The sequence below is a fragment of the Carcharhinus amblyrhynchos genome, chromosome 31 (assembly GCF_965287045.1).
Source record: "Carcharhinus amblyrhynchos chromosome 31, sCarAmb.v2.hapA, whole genome shotgun sequence".
Classification (NCBI taxonomy): domain Eukaryota; kingdom Metazoa; phylum Chordata; class Chondrichthyes; order Carcharhiniformes; family Carcharhinidae; genus Carcharhinus; species Carcharhinus amblyrhynchos.
The window spans coordinates 6,505,697-6,528,739 of NC_137354.1; the positions used below are offsets into that span (position 1 = coordinate 6,505,697).

A 23,043-nucleotide genomic window follows, 5' to 3' on the forward strand; every position below is an offset into this window, starting at 1 on the left:
AATAAACGCCGGCCAGCCATCGATGCCCACGTCCCATGAACGAATAAAAAAAGCCCTGACACTAAAAGGAACACCATCAGTCATCATCACATCCTTATCCTTGGGAATTCTCTCCCCAAACCCTTTGTTATGTCACTCTGTCTTCAAACCTCTCCACTAAACCTAGTCACCTCAAGGAGTCATAGAAATGTACAGTACAAAAGGAGACCCATGGTGCCTGTACTGGTTCTTAGAAGGAGCACCCATGTGTTTGGGCTGTCACTTTGAAAGTTGCTCATAGAACCCCTACAGCACAGGAGGCCACCATTGACTCTGCACAGACCACAATCCCACCCAGGCCTTATTGCTGTAACCCCACATATTTACCCTGCTAATCCCCCTGACACTAGGATCAACTTAGCATGGTCAATCAATCCAACCCACACATCTTCGAACTCTGGAAGGAAACCAGAGCACCTGGAGGAAACCCATGCAGACATGGGGAGAATGTGCAAACTCCACACAGACAGTGACCCAAGGCCAAAATTGAACCCTGGCAGTGTGAGACAGCAGTGCTAACTACTGTACCACTGTGCTGCCCTAAATGTCCAATCCCTCTCCACCCACCCCCTCATCACATAGTTATTTTTGGTTATTGACCCATTTGCCAGGAAGAACTGCTTTCCTCCACCTGCTCTATCAAAATCCCTCACTTTAAAAACCTCAAGTCAGTCACTTCTCAACCTTCCCTGCTCCAAGGAAAACAGTGCTTCTTTTTTCCAACCTCTGAGTTTCCTCATTCCCGGTAACATCCTGGAAAAGCTCCTCTGTACTTAAATCTTTGCTGATTAAGTGTGGTGCCCTAATTTGTCCACAGCACTTGAACTGTGGTCTATCCAGTGAATTGTAAGATTCAGCACAACAGCGTCAACAATAATCTCTCCCTCAACGTCAACAGAACAAAGGAGATTGTTATCAACTTCAGGAAGCATAAAAGAGAACAAGCCCCTGTCTATCTCAACAGAGGCAAAGGAGAAAGGTTCGAGAGCTTTAAGTTTTTAGGTGTCCAGATCACCAAAAACCTGTCCTGGTCCCTCCATGCCGACACTATAGTTAAGAAAGCCCACCAATGGCTCTACTTTCTCAGAAGACTAAGGAAATTTGGCATGTCAGCTATGACTCTCACCAACTTTTACAGATGCACCATAAAAGGCATCCTTTCTGGTCGTATCACAGCTTGGTATGGCTCCTGCTCTGCTCAAGACTGCAAGAAACTACAAAAGGTCGTGAATGTAGCCCAATCCGTCACGCAAACCAGCCTCCCATCCACTGACTCTGTCTACACTTCCCGCTGCCTCAGCAAAGCAGCCAGTATAATTAAGGAACCCCAAGCACCCTTGACATTCTCTCTTCCACCTTCTTCAAGAAAAGGATACAAAAGTCTGAGGTCATATGCCAACCGACTCAAGAACAGCTTCTTCTGTGTTGCTAACAGACTTTTGAATGGACCTACCTTGCAATGAGTTGATCTTTCTCTACACCCTAGCTATGACTGTAACACTACGTTCTGCACTCTCTCTTTTCCAACTCTATGAATGTATGCTTTGTCTATATAGTGCGCAAGAAACAATACTTTTCACTTATGTTAACACATATGACAATAATAAATGCAATCAATTTTGCCTTTCATATTTTATCCCTTCAGCTATTCTCCACCTGTTATCCAGCCCCCCACCCCTACATACACTGTGAAACATCTCAGGGAATGTGAACCTCAAAGCTGCGCTTATTACAGCTGCACATTGCGTAGTACACTGCCACCCAATGGCAACACTGGAAAACACAAACTGTCTCTAACTGGTGTTGGCCAGTTTAATATTTTGTTGCCAAGAACACTTTGATCATTCATAGAATCCCTAGAGTGCAGGAGAAGGCCATGTGATCCATCGAGTCTGCACCAACCAGGCCCCATCACCACAATGCCATGCATTTACCCTAGCTAGCCCCCTAGCACCCCCCTTCCCAACACCAAAGGGCAACTTAGCATAGCCAATCCACCTAACCCAGACTGTGGGAGGAAGCCGGGGCACCCAGGGGAAACCCACACAGACACAGGGAGAGTGTGCCAACTCCACACAGACACTGACTCAAGGTCGGAATCGAACCCAGATCCCTGACGCTGTGAGTCAGCAGTGCTAACCACTGTGTCACTGTGCCAACCTGTTAACGTTCAGGGCCAGTAAGAATATTTTTTTTAGAAACTAGTTGCTAACATTTATTAACTACTACCATTGTTAATAATCTTCCACAGATCTAGAATGAAATTTGGCCGTGCACAAGCAGGCTGAAAGAGAGAAAATAGAGTCCGGTTTATATTTTGGGTACAGACTTCAGTTTACCATTCTATCGTCCTATCCCTACATATGGTAGAGTGTGTGGAAATTAAGTTGTAATTCCAGCTATGGCCAAATATTTAATTCACTTTGTTCCGCAAGATTAAGGATGCTCACTTAGAATAAAACGCCACAGGGTTGCTTTGAAACTATAGTTAAAAGCAGTTTAAAAAATTCAGATGCTGGTGAGAAAAATTAATTTACAAAAATTGTGGAAATTAAGTTATGACAAACTAACTCTGTCGAGTAATGGAAAATGCTTATTAGCAAACAATACCTTCAGTGAGGCCAACGCATGTGTACTCAGGATAAGCGACTAATCGTAACCTTGTGTTAGTTTCATAAACACTGTTCCCAGCCTTGGCCACAGGATGAAAATAAGACCCTTTCAATAACAGTTTCAAAGAGCAGATACGGTGAACTGCTACATTTTCTATATGAATCAACAGAACACCTTTCAATGCTCTGCGCTATATTATGTTCTCATTTGTGCACAAATAATTAAAGATTGAAAGTCTAAGTACTCTTAATGCCTGGTATTGTTTGTACCCAGGTATTCGACAAGAGAAAGGTGTTGCCCTTTGTATTCACGTATCTAGGCTATCAAAGCGTGCTGTGTGTGAATGAATTACTGGGAGGTTCAGTGGCATGCTGGTAAATACATTGCGTATTTTGTGTGTTAGCTTGAAAACTAATTAACCTGTTTAAGCCCTTAAGATGTGGGAGCAGAATAGGTCATTCGGCCCATCAAGTCTGCTCCACCTACTCAATGAGATCATAATTACTCTGTTTCTGGCACCAGCCAGGACTGACCAGGATACTGGCACAACTCCCTGCTCTACATCAAACAGTTTGTTGGGATCGTTTAAGGTCTCCCCTGTGTGTCCAGGACAGGTGGGGGAAAAAGAACATGGTTTAGTCTGGGGCAAACAGAAACATGCTTATAAATCCCAAATGGTGTGAACTCACTTGTAAAGAACACTGGGCACAGCCATGGCACAGCGATAGCCTCGGTCTGTCTGTTCTATAAGTGCAGAGTCGCAAGGCTCATCCATACAGTCTACAACCCCTGCACAACAAAGAGAGAAATCATTAATGACACCATTGAATCTTGGAGCTCCAATTCACAGCCACAGTTCAGCAACACAGATGCGTATCTGAATCCAAAACAAGACGACATAGGAAACATAAGTGATGGTTGTTCGATCTCTGATAGTGAGATACTTTAGTCAAGATTTGGTTACTTTATTAAAGTTTATTTATTAGTCACAAGTAGGCTTACATTAACAGCGTAATGAAATTACTGTGAAAATTCCCTAGTCGCCACACTCCGGCAACTATTTGGGTACGCTGAGGGAGAATTTAGCATGGCCAATTCACCTAACCCTGCAAGTCTTTTGGACTGTGGGAGGAAACCGGAGCACTCGGAGGAAACCCAAGCATACACGGAGAGAATGTGCAAACTCTGCACAGACAGTGGTGACCCAAGCTGGGAATCAAACCTGGGTCCCTGGCGCTGTGAGACAGCAGTGCTAACCACTGTGCCATCGTATATATTATACCACATAAAATTACACATATATTAAGGAAGACCAATAAAAATTGAAGAGCGGTATGGAAATGTCCAGGAAGAAGGCAGAAAAGTTGCATTCTGTCCCCTTTAACAGTGGACAAAACCATTTTCATGTCATTGTTTTACCCATGTCTATATTCTCCCTGTAAGGAATGGTACAAAAGGTCAGTACATTGGAAAATTCTTACACCGTACTCCACCAATCCTCAGCCTGTTAAAGATAAAGGTTTTAATTAGTTTTCCGCTCAAGTTTTAATTACAACTGAGTCACACTTTTTTTTTAAAGTTGTGCAAGCCTTTCCATTGAAAAACCTTGCGTAACATGTGCAGTGGAGCGACTATTAGTGACTCACTGGGGACTGCTCAATGCTTACGCAGGAGGCAGCATTTGTACAACAGGATGAGAATCTGTGCTCAGCAGCCAAGCTAGTGAGATTGCTGCATTGTAAACTCAAAGCAGGAGATGACAGAACAGCACAAAGAGCTCTCCAGAAATGACAAAACGTCACACATGCATCTCCTGGTTTCAAACTAGGTTTCAATCTGGGCTCTGCAAGGCTCCAGGACATCATCACAATTCTGTTCATCTGTCGACAGGCATATTGCCATTGCAAATGTCTCAAGAATTTTGTTTTTATTTGTTTGATAGTACACTACTCCTGTTGCATACGAACTAAACATTTTCTCTGCAATAACAGGTGACATGATGGTTAGCACTGCTGCCTCACAGCACCAGGGACCCAGGTTCAATTCCAGCCTTGGGTCACTATCTGTGAGGAGTCTGCACGTCCTCCCTGTATTTTCTCCGGTTTCCTCCCACAGTCCAAAGGTTAGGTTGATCGGCCATGGTAAATTGCCCCTAGTGACAGGGGAATTAGCAGGGTAAAAATGCAGGCTTGCAAGGATAGCATCTGGGTGGGACTGTTGTTGGTGCAGGCTCGATGGGCCAAATGGCCTCCTTCTGCACTTTAGGGATTCTATGATTTTATGAACTGCAGAGGTTGCTCTACGGAGGTTAGGACACTGCATCTTCAGGAATATGCCTTTACTAGGGGTTCTCAGGAGCGCACAAGAATTTACAGAGTGTCATGTCCCCAGTATATTCTGAACTTCAGGCTAATTTTTATATCTTAAAAAGTTGAAAACAAAAGGCTACAAAAAGATGGCTACTTGAGGATCACCTGACTTATTCTGGGGATTGAAACCAGTCCCATCTCAAGAGGGAATAAAATGAACCTTGCAGGCCGATGGTGACTCAATGCCTTTCCTTAAACCAATCAAAAGGGTAATTTTGAATTGAATGGGTCATTCAGTTACAAAGAAACCAGCTGTCTCAAACTCTCGAGGTATAAAAGCCCTACACACAGGATGTTGAAACGAGCCAACTACCCGCCTTATTTCGAAAAGGACGTTGGACTTGAAAAAGGTCACATGAAGAGATTATCACGTGATATGGATAAAGGGGAGCCTGTAGATGTACTGTACTTAGATTTACAGAGAGAATTTGATAAGGTGCTACCTCAAAAATGACTGCAGAAGCTAAAAGCTCATGGTGTAGGGCTAATAGATTAAACTGGATTGAAGATTGGTTGGGAAAAAATACAGAGTATGCATAAATGGGTCTTTGTCTGATTGACAGGGTGTGACAAGAGGAGACATGTAGGGGTCTGTGCTGGGGCCTCAATTTACATCAATGTGATGTCAATGAGGTGAACAAAGGCAGAGTAGCTAAATCTGCATGCAATACAAAGATAGCTGAGAAAGTATGTTGTGAAGAAGACAAGGAGTTTACAGATGGATATAGATGGGTTGAGTGAGTGGTCTGGTAGATGGAGTATAAAGTGCGAAAATGTGAGGTTGTTCATTTTGGCAGGAAGAGTAAAAAAGCAGATGTTACTCAAGCAGAGAATGACTGCAGAATTCTGAGGTGCAAAGGGATCTCAGTGTTCTGCTGCATGAGTCAAAGAGTTAGTACGCAGGTATAGCATATATGAGGAAGGCCAATGGAACGGTATGCTTTGTTATGAGGGGAACTTGATTTGATTTGTCACCTGTAATAGTATACAGTGAAAGGCACTGTTCCTTGCGTACTATACAGACAAAACATACTGTTCATAGAGAAAGAAAGGAGTGGAGAATGCAGTGTTAGTCATAGCCAGGGTGGAGAGAAAGATCAACATAATACGTGGCAGATCCATTCAGAAGTCTGATGACCGCAGGGAAGAAGCTGTTCTTGAGTCGGTTGGTACGTGATGTCAGGCTTTTGTATCTTTTTCCCGATGAAAGAAGTGGAAGAGAAAATGTCCAGGATGTGTGGGTCCCTGATTATGCTGGCTGCTTTGACGAACTGATAGGAAGTGTAAACAGAGTTAATGAACGGGATGCTGGTTTGAGTGACGAGCTGAGTAAAAAAGCAAGGATGTTATGCTTCAGTTATACAGGGCATTTGTGAGACGGAATCTCAAATACTGTACACAGTTTTGGACTCCGTTTTTAAGGAAGGATGTAAATACATTGGAGGTGGTTTAGAAGAGGTTTACTAGATTGATAGCTGGAATGAGTGGTTCCTCTTATGAGGATAGGATAGACACGCTGGCCTTGTTTTCACTAGAGTTTAAAAGAGTGAGTGTGTGACTTGACTGAAGTGTATAAGATCCTGAAAGGTCTTGATGAGGTGATGTGAAAAGGATGTTTCCTCTTGTGGACGAGTTCAGAGCTTGGGAGCACTGTCTTAAAATTAGAAGTTGCCCTGATAGGACAGAAAGGAGAATTTTTTTTTCCCCCTCAGAGGATAGTGTGACTTTGGAACTTGCTACACCAAAAGGTAGTAGAGGAGGGGTCATTGAATATTTTTAAGGCAAGGGTAGATAGATTCTTGTTAGACAAGGGAATCAAAGATTACTGGGGTAGATGGGAACGTGGAACTGAACACAAATAGATCCATCATGATCTTATCGAATGGCAGGGCAGGATTGAGGGGCTGAATGGCCTATGTAGAGTCATAGAATCCCTACAGTGCAGAAGGAAGCCATTTGGCCCATCGAGTCTGCACTGCCCATAATCCCATCCAGGCCCTATTCCTGTAACCCCACATATTTACGCTGCTAATCCACTGACACTAGGGTCAATTTGGCATGGATAAACCTAACCTGCACATCAATTTTTCTGACAGTCCAAAGATGTGCGGGTTAGGTGGATAGGCCATGCCTAAATTGTCCCATAGTGTCAGGGGGACTAGCTAGGGTAAATGTATGGGGTTATGGGAATAGGGATGGGTGGGACTGTGGTTGGTGCCACCATGCTGCCCAATTCAGTCCTTCAAACCTGCTCTGTAATTCAATATGATCATAGTTGATGCTCCATCTCAACACCATGTTCCTGCATTCTCCCCATACCCCTTGATACATTTAAAGTCTAGATATCTATTTCCTTCTTAAATATATTCATGACTTAACCTCCACAGCCTTCTGCGGTAGAGAATTCCACAGGTTCACTACCCTCTGAGTGAAGAAATTTCTCATCTCAGTCTTAAATGGTTTCCCTCGTATCCTGAGACTGTAATGGCTTATTCTAGACCTTCTCATTCATAGGAACGAACATCCCTGTAAAATGTCTGTCCAGCTCTGTCAAAATTTTATACTTATCAATGAGATCCTCTCTCATTCTTCTAAATTCTAATGAATACAAATGCAGTTGACCTACTCTCTTCTCGAACGCCAATCCTACCATCCCAGGAATCAGTCTGGTGAACCTTCACTGCTCCCCGGCCATGGCAAATATACTTTCTTAGGTAAGGAGACCAAATCTGCACATAATACTCCAGGTATAGCCTCACCAAGACCCTGTACAGCTGCAGAAAGATATTCTTGTACTCAAGTCCCCTTGCATGAAAACCAACACACCATTTGCCTTCCTAACTGCTTGCTGTATTTGCCTACTTGCTTTCAGTGACTAGTGTCCCTTTGTACATCAACTTTCCCAAACCATCACCATTTAAGTAATACTCTGCATTCCGTTTTCCCTACTGACGTCTCCGCCATGAATTTGTCCATTCACTCAACTTGTCTAAATCACGCTGGAGGCTCTTAACATCCTCCACACCCTTCGTACTGGGATCAACCTAGTAACCCTTCTCTGGACTGCTGAAACAGGTGGCCTGGAAAAGTGGGTTCAGGCTAGAATATTGGACTTATCAATGAAGTGGCTAAATTTGAGAAGACAAGAAATGGTATAGGGGAGGTGTTATTAAGCTGGAAAGAGGGCAGAAGAGATTCACAAGCATGTTGCCAGGACTCAAGCGGCTGAGTTATAGGGAGAGATTGGACAGGCTGGGACTTTCTTCTTTGCAACGTAGAGACAGAGGGATGATCTTATAGAGATGTATAAGATCACGAGAGGCATGGATAGGGTGAAGGCACTCAGTCTTTTTCCCCCAGAGTTGAGGAAATTGAGAACTGGATGGCATAGGTTTTAGTGAGGGGAAAGAACTAATGGGAACCTGAGGAGCAACTTTTTTTAGACAGAGGGTGGAATGAGCTGCCGGGGGAAGTGGTTGAGGCAGGGACATTGATAACATTTAAAAGGCATTTGGACAGATAGGATAGGAAAGGTTTAGAGAGACATGGACCAAATGCAGGCAAATGGGGTTAGCTTAGATGGGCTTTTTGGTCAGCATGGACCAGCTGGGCCAAAGGGCCTCTCTCTGTGTCGCAGACTCTATGATTTGAAACTATATCACGCTTCCATGCAATAATTTGTGTCAATAATTGTTATATGTACTAGGCTTTTATATGGTTACATATTCTTTCACTGGAACAAGCACCAATAGGTTGTTTTCTGACAAGGTTTACAATGGCGTTATAGTCTACATTTATGAATACCTGAGTAAGTAAAGTCGTCCTCTTCCTCATTTTGGTACACCTGCTCTTTGACATGGTTTTTGCGGTAAATCCGGCCCTCAATATTGATCAGTGTCGGACGAAGAACTTCCATTTTATCTTATCTTGCCTCAAGAGTGCAGCCAGGGTGGGTAAAACACAATACGAGTTCTGCTGGCCAATAAAACAAAGTAAATAAGGTTCGCACCACATTAAAAGCTTCACTGTATCTTCAGAGTAATTAAAAGCTATAGAATCCTCAAAAATGTGCTATGGGATATTTTCACACTCGTCAAATGTCACTCATAGATCACATCAGCAAAAGAACCACCTGATCAATAAGAATTTTACAGAACTGAACATAGGAAAATATGAATTAGAAGTAGGCCATTCAGCCCCTCGAGTCTGTTCCACCATTCAATAAAATCATGGCTAATCTGATTGTGACCTCAATCCCACATTCTCAGCTGCCCCCAAGAACCTTTCACCCGTTTGCTTATCACGATCTAATTAGCTCTGCCTTGAAAACATTCAAAGATTGTACTTCCATTGCCTTTTGAGGAAGACAAGCCCCAGAGACTCATACCCTCTGAGGAAATGTACTTCCCATCTCTGCCTTAAATGGACAACCCTGATCTAATATCTCCCTCCATGATTTAGTGTGTAACTTTGTACTGTATGGATCCTGTGAAGTCCCTATGGTACGTCAATGGCATTACATAAAGATTTGTTGTTGTTATTAAAGGTTGCCACAGCAATGCAAATTGTTCAAGGTTACCAAATGATCAAAAGTTGTTGATAAAGGCTGGTAAAGGTCATGACCCTGTCCACATCAATGGGAATGAAGTGAAATTGAGAATTTCAGGCTTTGAGATGTCCAGATCACCAACAACCTCTCCTGGTCTCTCCACAGTGCAGTATAGATGGGTGGCATGGTGGCACAGCAGTTAGCACTGCTGTCTTATAGTGCAGGAACCCAAGTTCAATTCCCAGCTTGGCTCACTGTCTGTGTGAAGTTTGCATGTTTTCCCCATGGCTGCATGGGTTTACTCTGGGTGCTCAGGTTTCCTCCCAGAGTCAGAAAGACATGCTGCTTTATGTGCACTGGCTATGCTAAATTCTCCCTCGATGTACCTGAACAGGCACCGGAGTGACGCAACCAGGGAATTGTCACAGTAACTTCACTGCATGTTAATGTAAGCCTACTTTAAAATTTATGTATTAGTGACACTAATAAATAAACTTTTAGTTAAGAAAGCCCACCAATGCCTCTACTTTCTCAGGCAGCAGAGGAAATTCAGCATGTACGCTCTAACTCTCACCAATTTATACAGATGCACCATAGAAAGCACTACAGCTGGTACGGCTCTGCCCAAGACCACAAGAAACTACTAAAGGTCGTGAATGTAGCCCAATCCATCATGCAAACCAGCCTCCGATTCAATGACTCTGTCTACACTTCCTGCTGCCTCAACAAAACAGCCAGCATAATTAAGGACCTCGTGCACCCTGGACATTCTCTCTTCCACCTTCTTCCATGAGGGAAAAGATACAAAAGTCTGAGGCATACCAACCGACTCAAGAACAGCTTCTTCCCTGCTGCTATCAAACTTTTGAATGGACCTACCTCACATTAAGTTGATCTTTCTCTACACCCTGGCTCTGACTGTAACACTACATTCTGCACTCTCTCCTTTCCTTCTCTATGAACGGTATGTTTTGTCTGTGCAGCGCGCAAGAAACAATACTTTTCACTGTTACGCTAATACATAGGACGATAATAAATCAGATCAATGTTGCTGTTGCTGCATCTCCCCCCGTTAATATTGGCATCCAAAGTTGTTTCACACACCCGCAACACTCCAGCTGCGAGTCCGTCACTCAATTCAGTCCCTTCCGGTGGGTCCGGGTAGGTCCCTTCCGGTGGGTCCGGCTCCTTCTCGGGTCAAACACCAAACCCGCCCGATGTATTTAAAATATGCGTGCCACCCTCTCTAACCGCCCGGACCCTGTTCAATTCACTTCGGAAATGATATTTTGCCCCGCCACAACCGGAGGTTTAAACAAATAAACGCCGCGCCCCTTCTATTTACAAATACGGGGGGTGAACTATAACGAAAATAAATATTCACACCATTCCCTGTAACTTTTTACAGCAACCTGTGTTGTACTTAGATTTCTAAATAATACGCTAAAGATCAAATGTTTGCTGAGTTGAAAATGATTGGTTTATTTCTTAAATTAGCCGTCAGGAAAGGTATACTCCCCTTCCAGGAGAATGGGATCGTCCACCTCGCTCCTCGCTGGGATCGTCGTGAAGTGTGGTAAAAACCGACCTCCTGCCGTAAAATGCGTACCGGCCGGCCATTTCGGTTTATGGCAGCAGGTCCCCACCGCCATGGCCACCTCGGCGTCGTCTTCGTCCTCCTCGGCGGCAGGCGGCGGCGCTTTCGGGGTGTCGGAGCTCACCCCGCCGCGGAAAGTACTCTTCACCTCGCCCAAAGGAGCTGGGGAGCTGCTGGAAGGTGAGGGGCGGCTCGGAGAGAGCGGATGTTGTCCCGGGGTGCCTGACTTTAGCCTCAGTTACCACCCACCTCCTCCAGTTCCCTAATCAGGGTGCATTCGGGCAACCTCTGGTGGAGATGCCAGCGTTGGGCTGGAGTGGGCAAAGTAAGAAGTCTCACAACACCAAGTTAAAGTCAAACAGGTTTATTTGGAATCACGAGGTTTCTGAGCGCTGCTCCTTCATCAGGTGAGTGGGAGTTGGGTTCACAAACAGGGCATGTTATAGACACATACTCAATTTACAAGGGCACCATCCACCAGGCACATACTCCAGTGATTTGGCCAACGCCATCCACCTCCAGGAAAGGACGTCCTGAGGTATGGCACACCGGCGAGACCATGCAGATACCACAACAACAGATGAATGGACAACAATCACCAGGTAGGAGTGCTCCCCTGTTGTTGAGGAATGCCTCAGCAATCAAGGGCGTTCAGCCTCTGATCTTTGGGCAAGCACTTTCCAAGGCGGCCCCTAAGACACACATCAAAGCAGAGTTGCTGAGCAGAAACCGACAGCCCCAACCAGGATCCTGGGCCCGTGTCACACTATATTGCAGGAGTACGTGGCCTGCGCATGGTGTTTGTGTCTTGTAATTGAGTTTGTGTCTATATATGCTGTGTTTGTGAACCCAACTCCCACTCATCTAATGAAGGAGCAATGCTCCAAAAGCTTGTGCTGTTAAATAAATCAGTTGGATTTTAATCTGGTGTTGTGCAACCTCTGGTTGCCAACTCTCCAGGATTGGCTGTGAGTTTCCTGGAATTGAGGATCAAGCCTGCTGTGTGCAACAAAAATCGAGACATTAGGAGATACAGTGGTCTTTTTCAAGCCACGTCACAAGTTTCTCTTCACTAGTTATTCAAAAATATTAATACTTTGAACATTTGTCTTTGCCAGATATATATTTTTAAAAAATGAGAGAGGGAAAAAGATGTTTGGCTGACAACCAAGCATTATCCAATCGGGTAATGAGTCTTGTTTTCTAATTTGTCTCAGAAGGCTGTATATCACAAGGCAAGTGTTGGCCGAATAAATGGCTGAAGTGTAGGATTAAATCGTGTGGCAACACCTCCAGAAATACTTTTAGGCAAACGCCACCTGGAATCTGCTGGGCTTCAACTCAATGTGTGGGGGGACGTTTCACGGCCTCCAGATTTGACTGTTCCCACGCTCCTGTTGTGTCAGAGCCATGGAGGTATATTCGTATCTTGCCTACATATGTATTGTTAGTGCTGGCTAAACCCCCAGCATGACCTACTGACATTGTTGTCCTGATTGTCAAAAATGTAGACAGAATCAATGGATGGGGGGCTAGTTTGCGTGATGGCTTGGGTAATTGAGGGTCCCTGATTTTGATAGTTTCACATCAGCAGGTTATTCCTTTGGCTGCCACAGTCCTAAACACTGTAATTCCCTCCCAAAACCTCTCCACTATTCCTCTGAAATCGCTCTGTACAATCTATCCCTTTGACTGAGCTTTTGGTTACAACCTAACAGTTTGAATGTGTGATGCCGTCAGACACAGTGCATACGATTGGTTCATTGTCCGTAAAACTGCGCTGTTGTAAAATAAACTCTGTCGAAGAATGAAAGTGAAAAATTAATCTAACTATAGATTGAACATTCTGTTTGGGAAAATTTGCTAGTGCGCGGTTATTGCTAAAAGAAGTGTACTGTATTTCATCACTTTGTTTTTGTTTTGACAGATGCCACAGAGAGGTTCCTGTGTGAAGCAGTTTTCAGTTATCAGGTGGCTCACACACTGAGGCAGGTGAAACGAGGTAAAGTGGAACTGGGATTGTATTTCATTTCAAGGTCAACAAATGCTGGCTTTACCAGTGATGCCCATGAAAGAATTCATTAAAAAAAAATCCCCCCCCAAAAAAAACTTGTGATATGGCCTTAACTTCTCTTTCAAAAGAACTTCTTTATTGACTTTTCTTCATATGATTTGATTTACTTTTGTCACATGTATTAATAGACAGTGAAAAGTATGGTTTATTGCGCACTGTACAGACAAAGCATACCATTCCTAGAGAAGGAAAGGAGAGAATGCAGAATGTAGTCTTACAGTCATAGCTAGGGTATAGAGAAAGATTAACTTAATATAAGCTTATAAGAGTTAGAACAGAGTTTTAAAAGCATAGAACGAGAGTAAAAGGTAGAATTAGAGGTTACAATGGGTACATCTCGCAAGAAGTCACGTTGCTCTGCTGCTATCTTGCATGGTAACACAAGGTTTAAAGCTATACAGTGCTTTACCTGTTCTCTCAAAATGCCACAAAGTGATTAATGCAATGGATTAATTTGAATATGTGCTGTGGGCAAATACAGCACGCATGTTACGTCAAGCAGCACTGAGATAAGTAAGCAATTAATCTGTTTCTCTGCACGGGATTTGGGGCGGGGGGGTGATATATTAGCCATAGTTACCAAGAGTGTTGAGAGCTGTCAGATTTCAGAACAAGGTTTTCGGAATTCTGAAAGGCATCCATGTGAGGACTGGTTCTTCAGTGGATGAACTGTAAATCTGTATCTTACCTGCGTCTCCGTCAGCACAAAACTAAACTGAAATCAGTAAAATGTGAGCTTAGCTTTTGTGTCTACATCGAGAAGTTGAGCTGGGTGTCTCTAAGCGTTATCCATGGAAAACAAGAAGCAGCTCTTTAAGGTAACATTAATTTGGCAGCACGGTAGCACAGTGCTTAGCTCTGAGTGCTATCTCTGTGCCAGGGACCTGGGTTCAATTCCAGGCTTGGGTGACTGGAGTTTTCACATTCTCCCTGTGCCTGCGTGGGTTTCCTCCCACACTCCAAAGATGTGTGGGTTAGGTGGATTGGCTATGCTAAATTGCCCCTTAGTGTCAGGGGGACTAGCTAGGATATATAGATGGGGTTACTGGGATAGGGCCTGGGTGGGATTGTTGTCGGTGCAAGCTGGATGGGGTGAATGGTCTCTTTCTGTACTGTAGGGATTTGGTGATAACCACATCAAATGGTGAACTAGTAAGTGAAGCTTTCTTCCGATTATAATTTTATGTATTTCCTCTTTCCCACACAGAGCAACAGTGTTCCCGGATGGAGAAACTGGCCAGTTTGGTTGAGGAGTTGGAGGCTGACGAATGGCGTTATAAACCAATCGAACAGCTGCTGGGATTCACTCCTTCCTCTGGATGAGAGACTGGATTTAGTTAGTCAGTTTGAAAGGTTTATGCTTTCAGCAGATTGCAGCTGGGATATTAAACACAAATTTCTTTTTCTGTAAAAATGTGCACCGGTGAGTGTTTTGAATCCTGTTTTAAATGTACATAATAGATGTGGAGTTCTGTGTTCAGGGGATTTATTTGGGTCATGTAAGACTTTTTTTAAAAATGATGCTTAGGCCTGGTAATAAATTGTTGTTATCAAATTAAATTCTTGGGCTGAATGTTAATTTCAGACTACGGGAATTTAGGTTGGAAAAGAGGAGAATCTGGTGATTTAAAGGGCTAAAAATAGGTATTCCAGTTAAAATATTCCTAACTTGTGTTTGGAAGGCATAATGAGATGATGGTAAATATTTAGCAACCTATTGAGACCAAACTGAGCAATTACAGATCATATTTGAAAGGTGGAGCCATACCTGTAGAGTATTGTGTGCAGTTCTGGAATCCTCATTACAGGAAGGGTGCAGAGGAAATTATGTTGCTTGGGCTGGAGAGTTTTAGTTATGAAGACAGATTGGATTGACTGAGGGTTTTTTTTTCTTGGAGCAGAGGAGACTGGGTGGGGTGGGGTAACAGGACTGTGGTGTATAAAATTATGAGGGACATACACTGATCTCTCCTTGGTGGAGAGATCAGTGACCGGGGGGTCACAGATTGAAGGTAAGGGGCAGGAGGAAAGGCTTTTTCAGCCAGAGCGAGTCTGGAACTCTGAAGCTGAAAGGATGGTGGGGACAGAGATCCTCAGACGTGCACTTGTGACGCCAAGGCATACAAAGCTTTAGACCATGCACTGGAAAATGGGATTAGAATAGCTTGACTGATACAAGTGTGATGGGCTGAAGGGCTATTTCTGCGTTGTATACCTCTGACTCTAAATGCTTGAGCAGGGCATTCTGCAGTGAGTCCTGAGAGTTCATTCTGTTGCCCCATCCGATGTTGTTAATTTGCACTACAGATCACAGCAAGCATGAGCTGGCATTGGGACATCTGGGAGCTTGGTGAACAAGAGGACAATCTATCTCCTTTAACCAATGATATTTTTTGGATAGGGAAACAGAAAAATGACAAGAAAATAAGGTGAATTTGTCAAATTAAGTACAGAAAGGGATAGAGGAGAAAATCTTCTGAGGCATGGGGAGGGTTTTTGTTATGTTAAAGGCACTATGCAAGACCAAGATGATGTTGAAAGATTGGATTCAGAAGAAAATGTGGGAGTTGGAGGTCGAATAATGAAAAAAAGATCTGGGAACAGTTTAATGAGCTTCCAGTGGTTGTTATTCCTTGGAGATTCAAAGTTGAGTAGCATTAGAGAATGCCATTAAAAGAATCCTTCCATTGTTAAATACCAGTGCTAACTTTCTGTGGTGAATTTGTTTTAACAGTGCAAATACAGCTTATTAAAACTCTTAAGGTTAACTGAGCTTTGGTTCATAAAACTAATGCCAGAACATCACATCCAAAAACTATGGAAGCATGGTGGCACAGTGGTTGGCACTGCTGCTTCACAGCACTAGGGTCCCAGGTTCAGTTCCCAACTTGGGTCACTGTCTGAGGAGTTTGCACGTTCTCTCTGTGCCTGCAAGGATTTCCTCCCAGTCTGAAAGATGTGCTAGTTAGGTACGTTGACCCGAACAGGTGCTAGAGTGTGGCGACTAGGGGAATTTCACAGTAACTTCATGGCAGTGTTAATGTAAGCCTTACTTGTGACTAATAAATAAAATAAACTTTAACTTAGTGGTCAGTCACAGCTCTCCATCTTTCTGATCCTGGGCACAGATTGCTGGGTCTTTTTATACGTTAATAGTGGTCTACACATTAACTGTGTGATTATTTTCCCACCAAATTCAGTGTCTTTAAATCCAGTTGTGTCAGCCATTTCAGCTGTGTGGCTCTGTGGCTAGCACTCTTGCCTCTGAGCCACAAGGTGGCAGGTTCAGGTCCCACTCCAAAGACTTGAGCACAAAATCTACGCTGGGACTCAGTGCAGCACCGAGGGAAAGCTGCATTGTCAAAACAATCGTCTTTCTGATGAGACCTCAATCTGAAGTCACTCTGGTGGACATAAAGATCCCACAGCACTATGTCAACAAACAAACAGCAGGGGAACTAGCCCTTCTGTTCTAACCAATAGTTATGGTTTACTCAATATTACTAAAACAGATCTGATCTTTATCATATTGCTGTTTGTCAGATCCTGTTGTTTAACTGTAATAATTAATCTCTCACTGACTAATTTTACTCGGTGTCCAAAACGGACAATACACGTGGACCTGAACCACGGAATAATTTAAATGAATTAAGCTTACTCTTGGAATGCAATCTGAGACAGCAATGTTGAGCTCCAAGTAGTTTCCAGATGGATGACTGCTGTAGGCAATAAAATACAGAGACACGGCATATTTGTCACAGTACAGATTTATTTCTATTGAAGAGCAAAATAAGTTACAACTGATTTCAGCCCTGCATAAAGTACAATGTATATACAACTATAAATAATTTTCAAATCATTAATTCAACACATTTGTCAATTTGCTCCATTAGAAGTGACTAGTGCACATGTACAAACTTGGTTCATGCGTAGTCATATCTCCTGCTTTTCACTGTGCCAGTGTCCTCCCCAGTTGATTGTAGTCTGCACGGGAGGGTGCTGTCCAGGAAACACGAGGCCTCATTACTCCAGTTCATCAATAAAAGTCCAGTGGTGGGGGTTTGCTCATTGGCTGTGAGTATTTTCAGCAGTGCTGCTGGCTAATCAAAATCCAGTCTTAAGACAAATTTCAAGGGTCTTTTTTTAATAAAGTAATCATCATCTCCATCGCTATACCATGAGAGAAGATAGAGGGAAACAGGAGGAATAAAAACATTTGAAAGAGTAATAAACCATAGAAATGATAGAAACCCTACAGTACAGAAGAGGCCATTCGGCCTATCAAGTCTGCATCGACCACAATCCCACCCAGCCCCTACACCATATCCCTACATATTTTACCCACTAATCCCTCTAACCTACGCAACTCAAGACACAAAGGGGCAATTTTAGCACGGCCAACCAATCTAACCTGCACATCTTTGAACTGAGAGAGGAAACTGGAGCACCTGGAGAAAACCCTCGCAGACACAATGAAAATGTGCAAATTCCACACAGACAGTGACCCAAACTGGGAATTGAACCCAGGTTCCTGGAGCTGGGAAGCAGCATTGCTAACCACTATGCTACCATATGCCACTCTTTTGTTTGACAAAAGCCAGTTAGATATATCCTTTATATGATTAAAAAAAAAACCAAAGTTCCATTTCATCATTCTTGCTTGATGTTGAAGGCAGCTCTCCCTCATTCTCCTATTCTTCCCATGACCCCATAGTCTCACTCCAGATCTTTAGTGCAAAAATCAAGGCTGACATTCCAATGCAGTTTTGTTTATTCATTCGTGGGACGTGGGTTTCGCTGGCTGGCCAGCATTCAATGCCCATCCTTAGTTGCCCTTGTTCAGAGGACAGTTGAGAGTCAACAACATTGCTGTGGCTCTGGAGTCACGTGCAGGCCAGACCAGGTAAGGACAGCAGATTTCCTTCCCTGAAGGACATTAGTGAACCAGATGGGCTTTTCCAACAATGTGCTGAGGAAGTGCTGCACTATCAAAGGCACTACCATTTGCTGAGACTTCATCTGCTTCCTCGGGTGGATGTGGAGGATCCCATGGTCTTATTTCAAAAGAAGAACGGGAGAATTCTCCAGAGCGTTATAATCCCCCAATCAGCATCAGTAAAACAGGTTATTTGGTTATTGATGCATTGTTGGGAGCTTACTGTGTGCAAGTGCAAATTATATTACAATAGTGATTGCACTTCAAAGGTTTGTTATCGGCTATAAAACCTTTCATGATGTTCAATAGCTATAGAAAGAACTGTATAAATACAATTTTTTAAAAAATCAGGAACAGTAATGGTAATAAGTCTACTAAGGGGAGATGGTGGCAAATGATCTAGGGCCATGGGTTCAAGTTCTACCACAACAGCTAGTGAAATTTAAATTCAGTTAATAAATCAGTAATCTGGAACTGAAAGCTACTGTGAGTGATGGTAACCCTAACCATGAAACTATCACTGACTGTTGTTAAAAACCCATCTGGTTCACTAGGGCAGCACGGTGGCACACTGGTTAGCACTGCTGCCTCACAGCGCCAAGAACCCAGGTTTGACTCTTGGCTTGGATCACTGTGCGGAGTTTACATGTTCTCCCTGTGTCTGCATGGATTTCCTCCAGGTGCTCCAGTTTTCTCCCACAGTCTGAAAGACATGCTGTTAGATGCATTTATCTGAAAAGGTGCTAGAGTGTGGCAATTAGAGGAATTTCACAGTAACTTCATTGCAGTGCTAATGTAAGCCTTATTTGTGATTAATAAATAAACTTTAACTTTTAACGTCCTTTAGGGATGAAATCCATAACATCTTGCCTGGTCTGGTCTACATGTAACTCTAGACCCACGGCAACATCGTTGATTCTTAATTGCCTCTGAAATTGCCCAGCAAACCACTCAGTTCAAGGGCAATTAGTGCTGGCCTTGTCAGTGACACCTACATTCCATCAAAGAATAAAGTAAAAAATAACTAACAGTTCCAACATAGAGTTATGATCTGAAAATCACAGAGCCGGTGAAGTGGATATGATTAAAACTGCGGGGGGCTGCTTTACATACTCAAGAGACGAGACTGCTATCAAACTATAACTGGCTAATTACAGTTATATCCCTGCACACCACTGGAGATCCACACAGCCTCAGTCCTTCTCAAACTATGCCTAAATCCTTTGGCTTTAACTGCAGTGTTTCAGCAGTGAGAGTCTGCAGCTTGATTTGGAGACTTCTCAATGTGCTAATGAGTTTCTTTATCTGCTGGACAGCCAACTGATCAAAAGAAATGAAGGTAAATGAATGTTGACATTGACAGGACGTACCTGGTCTCTGGTTACTGATGTGGCAGACTCCGTTCTAACCATGCAGGGAAGCCTGAACTTCTGATAGTCTGGCACAGCTCGGGGTGCTCATTTTCTGGGCTCTCTGGTAAAGATCTACGTCACCAAAGTAGCGGGCTCGATACAACAACCCCTCTTCTGTAGAGAGGAAGTAAAAATGTTAGTGGAGAGGAGCAGTTTGTACCACGAACAACCAATGTGATTTTGCAGCAACTCTGGCAGAACAGAATAAATATTTGTATTCGTCTATTGTGCTTTACAGCATCTCAAAACACGATGGAATATTTTAATGTACAGTGACTTGTGTGGGGAATTAGAATAGCCATTTTAGACGCAGTTACAACCCCTTCTAATATTAAGGAGACAAGTTGGTGATGTTGATAAGGGCCAAACATTAATCAAAACACTGCAATAGTTTTATACTTTTCAAATGAAGGTGTGAAGCATTTTACATCAATCAGAATTATTATACAGTAAGATGTGACCTCCATTTAATATGTTTAGCACCTGCAGTTTTACAGTCCCCAGCATTGAAGTCTGCCTGACATGGCTGGAATACTATAAATTACAAGTTCCCATTCAAGTCACAAGACACTCCAACTTGGCTATATATCGGAAATCCTATCTCCCAGTATTTGGAAATACAAAGAAAATTACAGCACAGGAACAGACCCTTCGGCCCCCCAAGCCTGCACAGACTAAACTTCCCAACTTAACTAAAACCTCTTGCATTTCCTGGGACCGTATCTCTCTATTCACATCCTATTTATATATTTGTCAAAACTCCCCTTAAAAGTCACTCGTGTATCCACTTCCACTACCTCTCCTGGCAATGAGTTCCAGGCACGCACCACCCTTTGTGTAAAAAAATCTGATTTGTGCATCTCCTTTAAACCTTGCTCCTCGCACCTTAAACCTAGTAATTGATTGTCCACCCTGACTATCCAATGGTTCACATAGATAGCAGCAGTTCACAACCACCATTTCCAAGGCCAACTCATAAATGCTGGTTCCCTAACATCCCGAGAAGGAAATTAACAAAATGTGATGTTAAAGTAATTACACAGAATTGCAACGTGAATTATAGGATGGTTCATGCAGTCGCGGTTAGCCTACACTTTTTGACTGCACGTTGCTATAAGTTCAGCCTGGCCAGTTCACTCAATGCATAACCTTCCCCCGCCAGTCCCTACAATCACTTACTCTGCTGTTTCTCTTTCCAGCAGTTATTCCGCAAGTTTGCAATGAAATCCTCTTCCACATTCCGTTCCACCAGCTTCAGGTTCTGCCCCGTATATTCCGCTGTAAATTTATCTGCCACAAAATAATGCACCTTCAGTACTTCCGTCGTCCGTCTGTGAATGTGACCAGTGGACCTGAGAACAAACGACAGTTCAAGTTTAGAAAACTCACCACTGGTGCTGTTTTTACAAGAGCGCAACATTACAGACCCTGAAAAACTTGAATAGCAAGATGTCTTGGAGCATCTGTGGAGTAAGAAACAGTTAACAATTTGAGCCTATGACCTCTTATTAGAACTTAATAAAGGTTGTACCACAAAGTATTCTACTTTATAAATAAAGACAAAACTTTTTTTTTTCCACTGTGCACTTTTAGTGGTGTCCTAAAGGATTCTTGGCTAGTTGAAATGATAGCTATCCTGGGACAAAGGATGGTACACAAAGATAATATATATGCACTTGTTATATGATCCCCCTCTTCTCAATGCTCTCTCTGTTCATTGTCTCACTGGTAAATAGTAACAGCAGGTGTGAACTTGCATCCTATTGCTATTTATTGGAACAGCCCGTTGATATTTTATGCATGAATGTATAAGGTTAGAAATTGGGGTCACTGGGGTTGAAAGGGGTGGGGAGGCAGGTGGAGTCTAATATCTCTGTCATTGTGATGAATATTACTGTGGCTCACTCCTGATCTATTCCGACTCAATTCAATGTTTTCTGTGCTGTTTTTTGGAATACTCCAACATTGGCCTCCCCAGCTCCCCAAATGGCAAACTCTCCAAAATTCTGATGCTTGCACTGTCCAATGCTCTGTCTCCCAAAATGTTACACTTAAAACCTTACAATGTCTGTGAATCTCTCCAGAATCTTAAACAACCCCGATTTGGCAAAGCCTTCAGTTGCCTTCTCTGGAGCTCCTTCTCTCAATCCCTCCACCACTCTAATGCTCCAAAACTCACATCCTTTTAACCAAGCCTGCTAGTTTCACCCTTCCCTTACTTACCTACAAAGTGCCTTGGGACTTTGTTTTATATCAGTTGTGCTATATGAATGCAGTTTGTTGGATAGACTCACTGAAACACTTTGCAGGAGGAGGAGGAGGATGGGTAGTAAACCTTTCTTATATAATTTCAGGGTGTGGGATGACCATAAAAGTTCCCAACTTCATGTAACCATTTGAAATCCATGCTCGCACAAAACTCCAAGACCACCTGCATGGACCAAAGAATAAAATGTCCATTAAGACACTGCCACCACTTTACTCTTCAACTCAACTCTTGTGGCCAAATCACCTTGGAAATGTCTCTGCAACCTGCCTGACTCTGCAACCTGCCTGACCAAATTACTTTTAACTCTCTTTCCAGCTTAATTTTACTCTATTAGTAGGCTATTCAAGCTAAAGGTGTGATGTCCTCCTTGACTTTGAACAATAAAGTAGATTTTATCCAGTAATGAATGCATGGTAATGAACTCAAGGTTTTACTTACGGCCTGTAGCTAAGACTGTAGGGAGGGCTCGACACCATCATTTGACTAATGACAGACACAAGAACCAGGATCAGAATTGGCATCAACTGTACAAAGAGTGCCAATCCACCCTGCCAAAGAAAACAGGAATTCAGTTAGATCACACACACAGATCAGTAATGTTTAAATGGTATAAACGTTACATATGTGCAACTTGACACTTACATAAGTAACCGGACACATACATGAGTAACTAGTTAAGATAACGACAGGGTTTGCCTAGCCCACATAAACACAATATTCTTGTGATGCTTCATAATAATCCTGAATTCAATCACAGGATCAGGCTAAACCAGCACCTAGGGCCCATCCATAATTGCTCTCAAGAAGGTGGTGGTGAGCCACCTTCTTCAATCGCTGCAGCCTGTGTGGAGGAGGTACACTCACACTGCTGTTAGGAAGCTCCAGGATTTTAACCCAATGATAGTGAAAGAACGGTGATAGATTACCAAATCAGGATGATCTGTGGTTTGAAGGGGAACTTGCAGGTGTTGCTGTTCCCATGCATCTGCCACCCTTGTCCTTCTAGATGGTAAAGGTTGTGAGTTTACAAGCTGCTGTCACAGGACCTGTCTGGATCCTTCGTGAAATCCAGTAGTTTTAAAAACAAAAATTCTCATAAACCCTCTTGGAGAAATAATTTCACCCAGAGGGCACTGGGGGCTTGGGTCTCACTTGCTAGAAAGAGTGATAAAGTCAGAACCCCAC

The 23,043-nt window shown here is 43.1% G+C and overlaps 3 protein-coding genes across 4 annotated transcripts in view; 1 reads left to right on the forward strand and 2 right to left on the reverse strand.

The window, feature by feature from the left end:
• ascc1 (activating signal cointegrator 1 complex subunit 1) overlaps nucleotides 1–10,817 on the reverse strand; it is a 55,488-nt gene extending 44,671 nt beyond the window's left edge. The window contains exons 1-3 of the mRNA XM_080215663.1: nucleotides 10,675–10,817; nucleotides 8,826–8,993; nucleotides 3,342–3,441 (exon numbers count right to left, since the gene is read on the reverse strand). Of these exons, the coding sequence (XP_080071789.1) occupies nucleotides 3,342–3,441; nucleotides 8,826–8,937 (212 nt within the window). The 5' untranslated portion in view covers nucleotides 8,938–8,993; nucleotides 10,675–10,817. The remainder of the gene's footprint in view (nucleotides 1–3,341; nucleotides 3,442–8,825; nucleotides 8,994–10,674) is intronic.
• A 370-nt stretch (nucleotides 10,818–11,187) lies between these two features.
• anapc16 (anaphase promoting complex subunit 16) lies at nucleotides 11,188–14,801 on the forward strand. The gene is made up of 3 exons (XM_080215927.1): nucleotides 11,188–11,347; nucleotides 13,095–13,169; nucleotides 14,449–14,801. Exons 1-3 carry the CDS (start codon nucleotides 11,221–11,223, stop codon nucleotides 14,562–14,564), a joined length of 318 nt encoding a protein of 105 aa, XP_080072053.1. The 5' UTR covers nucleotides 11,188–11,220; the 3' UTR covers nucleotides 14,565–14,801.
• Nucleotides 14,802–16,992: 2,191 nt separating this feature from the next.
• The window catches only part of LOC145360586 (dnaJ homolog subfamily B member 12-like), a 29,852-nt gene continuing 23,801 nt past the window's right edge, over nucleotides 16,993–23,043 (reverse strand). The window contains exons 6-9 of one of the 2 annotated variants that reach the window (XM_080215926.1): nucleotides 22,297–22,406; nucleotides 20,769–20,941; nucleotides 19,548–19,703; nucleotides 16,993–17,341 (exon numbers count right to left, since the gene is read on the reverse strand). In XM_080215926.1, coding sequence (XP_080072052.1) covers nucleotides 19,582–19,703; nucleotides 20,769–20,941; nucleotides 22,297–22,406 — 405 coding nt within the window. In that variant the 3' untranslated portion in view covers nucleotides 16,993–17,341; nucleotides 19,548–19,581. Of the gene's footprint in view, nucleotides 17,412–19,547; nucleotides 19,704–20,768; nucleotides 20,942–22,296; nucleotides 22,407–23,043 lie in introns of both variants that reach the window. The other variant, XM_080215925.1, reaches the window with a different exon arrangement.

Coding starts and splice junctions, on each gene's coding strand:
- anapc16 (XM_080215927.1), top strand. CDS start 11,221: ATGGCCACCTCGGCGTCGTCTTCGTCCTCCTCGGCGGCAGGCGGCGGC. Junction 11,348..13,094: donor AGCTGGGGAGCTGCTGGAAG/GTGAGGGGCGGC, acceptor TTGTTTTGACAG/ATGCCACAGAGAGGTTCCTG. Junction 13,170..14,448: donor ACTGAGGCAGGTGAAACGAG/GTAAAGTGGAAC, acceptor TTTCCCACACAG/AGCAACAGTGTTCCCGGATG.